The sequence below is a fragment of the Phoxinus phoxinus genome (genome assembly GCF_949152265.1).
Source record: "Phoxinus phoxinus genome assembly, chromosome: 24".
NCBI classification, from domain to species: Eukaryota; Metazoa; Chordata; class Actinopteri; order Cypriniformes; family Leuciscidae; genus Phoxinus; species Phoxinus phoxinus.
This window is the reverse complement of record NC_136899.1, coordinates 10,954,942-10,962,233: the sequence shown is the minus strand read 5'-3', so window position 1 is coordinate 10,962,233 and position 7,292 is coordinate 10,954,942. Positions and strand designations below refer to the sequence as shown.

General features: G+C 41.4%; 1 protein-coding gene across 1 annotated transcript; it reads left to right on the top strand.

Moving 5' to 3' along the window:
• The first annotated feature begins 910 nt into the window (after window positions 1-910).
• Window positions 911-6,925, top strand: LOC306992847 (uncharacterized protein). Its single transcript, XM_079602084.1, has 8 exons — window positions 911-950; window positions 2,134-2,323; window positions 2,861-3,151; window positions 3,246-3,284; window positions 3,376-3,627; window positions 3,755-3,859; window positions 4,103-4,339; window positions 5,237-6,925. Exons 2-8 carry the CDS (start codon window positions 2,290-2,292, stop codon window positions 6,583-6,585), a joined length of 2,307 nt encoding a protein of 768 aa, XP_079458210.1. The 5' UTR covers window positions 911-950; window positions 2,134-2,289; the 3' UTR covers window positions 6,586-6,925.
• The last annotated feature ends 367 nt before the right edge of the window (window positions 6,926-7,292 follow it).

The window sequence follows — 7,292 nt, the reverse complement described above, 5'->3', positions numbered from 1 at the left end:
TGGCTAGAAATTCCAATCGGTGTAAACCGAGCTTTGGCTATCTTTCTCTGCCTTTGAGAAAATGAAATCTCAGACGGGCTGATCTTGAATCTTCCCCGTATGACGTCATACAGGGGAAAGGTTACCTCCCCTTTCTCTGCTTTGCCCGCCCAGAGAATTTGGCCCGCCCATGAGAAAATGAGCTACGCGAGCGCGATATTGGTTTTTCCTCAGAGACATCATGGTTTGCAAACGAGCGAAGCATGGCAGTTGCTCAGTGTTTGGATGTACAAATGAACATAAAAGTATTTTTTAGTTCCTTCATCCGAGCCTCTGAAGACACAATGGGTTAATTTAATTTTCTCTGGAAATGCGCCGACACAACTTCCCAAAGTTTTGTATGGTCAAAACATTTCAAGACAACTGTTTCCTCAGCTTGGGCCAAAACAGAGCTGGCCTCGATGAACGTGCATTTTCTGATGCCACGCCCCCTCCACTCACTCGGACTAACAGTCAGCATTCGGTGACAGGCGCTATGGCAGCTGTCACAGTAGGAGACATTTCACAGGAGGCAATGGACTTGCACGTGGCCGCCATGTTTGATTTTCGAACAGCGAGTGTGCGGTTAGACACTTCCGGTTTCGCATTACACCCGATGCAGGGAGCCGGAGAAAGCCGAAAATGACCTCTTATCGTTGTTTATAGAATCAATATTATAATTTAAGAAAACTAAATGACCTTCCACCAGTAGACAACCGGAAACAAGGGATGGACAATAAACCAAGTTCAGCTAATCTAGGGGACAGGGCAGGGCAGTAAGAGTAAAGTAGATCAGACAGATATGGGGGTGCAAGACCATTTAATGCCTTAAACGTGAGAAGCAATATACCTTAAAGTGAATTCGTGAGGCCACGGGTAGCCAGTGAAAATCATGAAGCAGAGGAGTAATGTGAGCAGAACGCCTGGTGGAGGTGAGAACTCTTGAAGTTTTGAACATACCGTAATCTTGCAATACGTTTTTTGCAGACCAAGAAATAGAGCATTGCAAAAATCCAGACGTTATGTGATTAATGCATGAATTAAGGTTTCAGCATCAGCTAAAGTGAGAGAAGATCATAGACGTGCATTATTATGAAGATGGAAAAAAAGAGTTTTTAACAAGAGAAGAATATGAGAGCCAAAATATAGAGTTGAGTCGATCAAGACACCAAGGTTACGAATAGATGACGAAGGCTTAACATGAACTCCATCAATATCAAAGGACAGGTAAGATAAGATATAAGATGAGCTCTCCGTGAAGAAGCAGACACAAAAATTGTTCTTCAGTGAATGGAAAACCAATCCTCAAGCATTGGTTGCTGCAGATGTCCTTGTACTGCTTCTGGCCCATTTTCCTAAGATGCCCTGTTCAAAGATGTGGATGAAGGCAGCTACAAAAAGGAAATATATCCCAATTCACTCTCATCTGCTCAATGCTCATCACGGCAACATCGTATGTGATGGGAATAGATCTAAATACTTTAAAAAACTTCTCACGAATAGTTAATCTCGATAGCTGTAATAGTAAAAACGTATAATAGCTGTAGTAAAAGTATTCGAGAGAGTTTCACATGTAATACGTAGCTATTTCATATGCAAGCAGGTCAGCCAATCACAGCAGTGGCCGGTTGAATCTCACAACAGACACGCCCCTTCACACAGAGCCTTCAAATCAGAGGCTAAAATCAGACTAGGAAAAATGCCTTTTATTTGACTATTTTTTATCTAAAAAAAAAAAACATACTAACATTATAAGGCCAACTCAGGAAACATTATAAAACAATAAAATAACTCCATGTCATGGGACCTTTAAATTCAACGTTTCAGTCCTGAGACTGTAATCTTAAAATCAGACTCTCCACTCAAAACCCCCACGTTCATTAAGGATTCATTTTCAAATTAATCTTTAATGAACGTGGGAGCTGAGATTTTAACTGTTGATTGTGAATATAAAACTTTGTTGACTGACTTGATTCAAACTTGAAGCTGTCACTGGCTCACCACTTCCAGGAAGTGGTACACTGAGGAACTCTTCGATGCACTTCATGAAAACCGTTGGCGTTTAGCCGATGTATTGATTAAACTATAAGTAAACCATTTTTTTTTTTTACATAGCGAGTGCGTTTGTCATCGTCGATTCTTCTGTCTCAGCGCGTCAGGATTCTATCAACTCAACTGACATGGATACATCGCGTGGAATATGAAAGTGAAACATTTGAATGAACTTCTTAGTTTGAAGATGAGTTTTAACTATGCCCATAAAATATTGTGATGTCTTCCTCGCCTGAGAGACCCCACAGTTCGGGTAAGTTACATGTTGATATTATCTATCTATCTATCTATCTATCTATCTATCTATCTATCTATCTATCTATCTATCTATCTATCTATCTATCTATTTATCTATCTATCTCTGTCCCTACTCCGAACATTTTATATAAATTGTATTTAAACTGTATTTTAATCTTATTTAATTATTTTCGGAGAGTGATTATAAAATTATTATTCATTAAATTATCATATAAAGTTATTTCAAATAGTCATTTATTTCATAAATCATCATTATTTGATCGATCCCCTGCTGATTTAGTTAAGTTTGCCCACTTACAAAGAAATGAAGGGTCTATCATATTTATGGTAGGTTAGTTTTAACGGATAGAGACAGAATATTAACCAAAAATCCAGAAAAACACATTATATTTAAGGTTGTAAATTGATTAGGATTTGATCAAATGAAATAAGTAGCCTATTTGATGATCCCCAAGCAAAACATGCCGTAGTATTTCCCCCACTATATATACTGTATATATAAATGGCTCATCTTACCCCCCTCTCCCTACAGGACCAGAGGAGAAGCCAGCTATGAAGGCAAGGCTCCTGTCTTCACAGATGCTTCTGGTGGATGCCCTGTATCACCTGGGTCCTCTGCTAGACTGTGTTATATCTGTAGGGCTGCTCTCTAGAGAAAACTGTTATGAAATTGATGCTGAGCGAACGCCGCCCAACAAAGCCCGAAAACTTCTAGAGATTGTTGACGCTCAGATGGACGAAAACGGTGCCTCTAGATTCATGGAGTGTCTGAGGAAATGCAAGAGACATTACCCGCGTCTACGAACCTGGTTGACAGAAGAAGGTATGCTATATCATGCATAAAGTTGCACTCTGTCTTAAAGCGCAAATGCAGTAGCGTGATGTAAATACTGAAACGTTTTGTGCTCTCATATTAGATCAGTCCCAAACAACAGTTGTTCAGCAAAGTCCAACAGGTAGGCCGTTACATATTCTGAGCATTTTCTCTTTTACTAAATGTTCATGTAAATGTCTCCCAGCCCTCACCATTGTCACGTCTCCACGCAGAACGTCATCTACAGGCTCTGCTTAGTGTTCTGAGCTCACGCTTGGGCTGCTCTGTTCTTCCGGTCTCCTACGATCTCTTCTCCAAAGGCATTCTGACTCAGTTGGAGTTGGAGAATATCGAAGCCATACCTATCCCAACCCAGCAAGCAAAAACCCTGCTGTCCATCTGCCTGAAGAAAGGAGAAAAAGCATGCAAGAGCTTTTACACAGCGCTACAAAATGAGGACAAACAGCTAGCCGAGGAACTTAATGGTCAGTATTAAAATTATTATTATTATTGTGCCACATAAAAAGTAATAAGCATCTGTTAGAATTCTTAATGTTATTTCATCTAGAAAAATCAGTCACCTGTTTTAAAATTTTCTTTTGCATTTTTCAGTGAATAGTTTGGTGGAAGACCTTGATAAAGAGTCTGAAGGCAACAGTGTGCAAATAGCAGTGGAGGAAACCAGAGGTCAATTGAGGGCAGCTTTACCTCTGTCAGGTGATTCATATTTCAACATTACTCATTTTATTGAAAAATATGAGAGATTGACTTGTGGTAAGAAATATACTGAATATGGCGTGTAAATTTGCTCAGAGGTAACCAAAATTTGGTTTGGTTTCCAAAATCAATGGCGTACACAGCTGGGGTGAAATTGGACGGAGGTCCCCCCACACCCCTATCGCATTCCAGTGTAACGAATGCCGAACTGACGTTGTCCATGTCTGGTCTTGTTTCCATCAGGAGGCCTGCAGCAGGTCATGGCTCAGCTGGGCTTGACTGTGGGGGATGAGATTAGGTTTAATGTCTGTGAGGTTGGTGTGGCGGTGGGTTTGCCTCGTCGGACGGTCAGAGAATACCTTCTCGAAGGCGTCGCAATAGAAGACTCAGCCCAGCTTGAAGCTCTAGTGTCCCTGTACATGGAGAAGACGCAGGACGCGGGCAGATTACTGAGCAGAGTGGCGGAACTCAGCCCTCAGTGTAAGTCATGGCCAATCCAATCCAGAGATCCATCTTGGGCTCGAACTCAGATTCTGTTTGATCCATAATTCTTTGGTGTTAATCTTATTTTAAAGGCATAATTCACCTAAAATTTAAATTCTATCATTTATTCACCCTCATGTCGTTCCAAACCTGTATGACTTTCTTTCTTCTGTGGATTATAAAAGAAGATATTTGGAGAAATGTGTTTATACAAGGGAAGTCAATGGTCACCAAAACTGTTTGGTTACCAACATTCTTCAAAATATGTTCTTTTGTGTTCCACAGAAGAAAGTACTTAAATTCTGTCATCATTGTCTCATCCTCATGTGGTTCCAAACCTGTGTGACTTTTAGAGTGCATCTTTTACCAAACCAGATACAAAGTATTTTCTTCTTCTTCCTTTACTGTTTCCAACAGACAAGTCTTTCTCTAAATTAAAAAAAGATTTTATCTTTAGAAAGGTCTAGTGATTATGGGTCAATGACATGACACATTTTTTTTTTGTCTGGATCATTTACATGCAATACATATGATTTGAATATGCCTCTTATGATTAATTTCTAATAAATAAATAAAAAGGGTATAGTCACAAATGTCAACTGTCCTGATATGAGGTCTCATTAAAGAAACCTTGAGAAGAAACCTTAAGTAGGTTGGCATAATCTTTTATAATTTTTTCAGAAAATATAATAATTACATACTATAATAAAATATATACATATAAACCTTGAGAAATATATTTAATTTTTTTTAAAATAATGATTAACATGTGCATGTATTGTTACTTTTTTTTATTTGATAGTTACACCACACGACAATACATTTAATCTTTTATTGAAAATGGCTTAAAAGTTTTTCATAACTACATGAAACCAACATAAATGTCATCTGTAGGGGTCCAGCTCTCTGAGAGGGGGTGTCTGCTGTTAAGGCTGCTGCAAAAGGCTGAGACTCTCCTCCGCAGTGGGATCCACAGTCACCTGCACAGCTGGGACCACCTGCACGATCAGGACCACTTACGCAGCTGGGACCATTTGTGTCCTGGTGACTGCACGGATCAGCGCACGGTGTGGGCCATATTCAGTTTTCTGGTGTGGGACTGCATGGCAGAGGTTCTTGAGGAGCCCGAGGCGAAGCCTAGCGGAGGCATAATAGGCATGATCGAGCAGCTGAGCGCCAGCGGCAGAGTGGAGGCTGCTTTGCTGCAGGAAGTGGAGCAGTGCTGGACTGAAGGAGACGCTGAGAGTCTGCTGCAAAGCGTGAGAGTCCTCGCTCAGGTGCTACGAGACCTGCATCCCCTCCAGGAAGGCCTCCAGCTGTCCTCTTCCGTCGAGGGGCTGTTTTCCTGCAGGCCCAGCCGGCTTCACCGGGTCACTTCCTTCCAGGGCGTCTCTGCACGGGTCATCCGTAAAGCTCTTAGCAGCATGGTTCCATCCATCTCAGACCAGGATGCAACCCCTCTAGGTAGACAGTATATGGAGGCTTGTGTTCGTATCGCACGTGTCCTAGAAGTGGTGCAGCCCACACGAACCACCATTGACTTTTCAAACGCCTCCATTGCTACAGTCACTCAACACGTGCGTTTTGTCTTGTCAAATCCTGCTTTTAACTCCGAAGCCTTTGACGCTGGAGTCCGACATCGCTTGCTTTCTGTGCTGGAGTTTAATCCTGCGCAGCTGGGCCTGGGCTCTCTCATGCAGCTGCACCAGGAGACCCTATCCGAATTGCAAAGCTACTTACAACTCGGAGAGCAACACAACTTCCAGTTCATTCTGGAATCGGTACGGATAATCGGCCCCGCAAAGCTGTTTTCTGTTAACAGGGTTCACGGGCCTGTCGCCATCGATAATGGGATGGAGGAGGTCTTGCGTTTTATCACATCAGAACCCACTTCCTTCCTGGTACGGCTGCATTGCCTCTGCTATGAAGAGGAGAGAGGACGTTTTAAGGTGTGCACGCCACGCTGCGCATGCATGTATCTGCTCAAGGCAGAGGGGCTGCGCGACATGCAGTGGTGCGGTGGCAACGTTCTGGTCGAGGTAGGTGGGAAAGTGTGGGTCAGAGAGGGAGAGAGTGGCAGCTGGGATGAGCTACAGGCGCTGGCTCAGAGACACTCCGCTCAGCTCAGGGATGAAGGCTGCTGCTTTAAAGTCAAGACCGACGGTTTAGAGTGCGAGGTCAAATTCATATATAGAAGTGGAAGGCTGTGGGCTGTGCCACAAAGGGACTGTGATGTAGACTAAAAATACGGGTAGCTGACATGTTTGACATGCTAAACTTCATTTAGTATTTGAAAGAATATTTCTCAACATTTATACTCATTTTATGACCTTGTATTAAAGATTACATGGAATATTTGTACTTTAAAAAATTATATATATTTTTAAAGGTGGTTAAAAGCTGTGAAAAACACTTTCTATCTTACATACAGTATAAAAAGAATAGGTAAATGGCTTGTAAATTTGAAACTAAAATCATATTGTTTAAAGCATATTAAAGGAGAACTCTGGTCAATTTTAACATTGAGCTCAATTAATAAAAATTATGTTATATCAGCCAGCGCACATACCTGTATTTAATTCCTGTGTTTATCCTGTCAAAGTAGTCGATTGTCGAGTTCACGCGCGTGATCTAAATAACTAAACCTATGCGCGTGAACTCGACAATCGACTACTTTGGACTTCGACCGAAAACAGGAATTAAATACAGGTATTTGCGCTGGCTGAAATAACATAATTTTTATTCATATCTTTCACATCTACTGCAGTCAGATTCACTCGTGTTCACTCTGAAGGAATCACTCAACATGGCTGGGCACTTGTATGACACATCAAGGATGATAAGAGAAATAAAAGCAGGTTTAAAATTAGACCCCATTCAAGTCAATAGGGTGCAAATTTTAAAAAGAGGATAACACGGTGTAGGCAACACCGATTTTTGTCGTTGTTCT

Bases quoted from the DNA above. Each gene is read 5' to 3' on its own strand.
- LOC306992847 (XM_079602084.1), top strand. From the start codon at position 2,290: ATGTCTTCCTCGCCTGAGAGACCCCACAGTTCGG. The intron at 3,152-3,245 runs GTATGCTATATC...CTCTCATATTAG, and splicing joins AACCTGGTTGACAGAAGAAG to ATCAGTCCCAAACAACAGTT. The intron at 3,628-3,754 runs GTCAGTATTAAA...TGCATTTTTCAG, and splicing joins GCTAGCCGAGGAACTTAATG to TGAATAGTTTGGTGGAAGAC.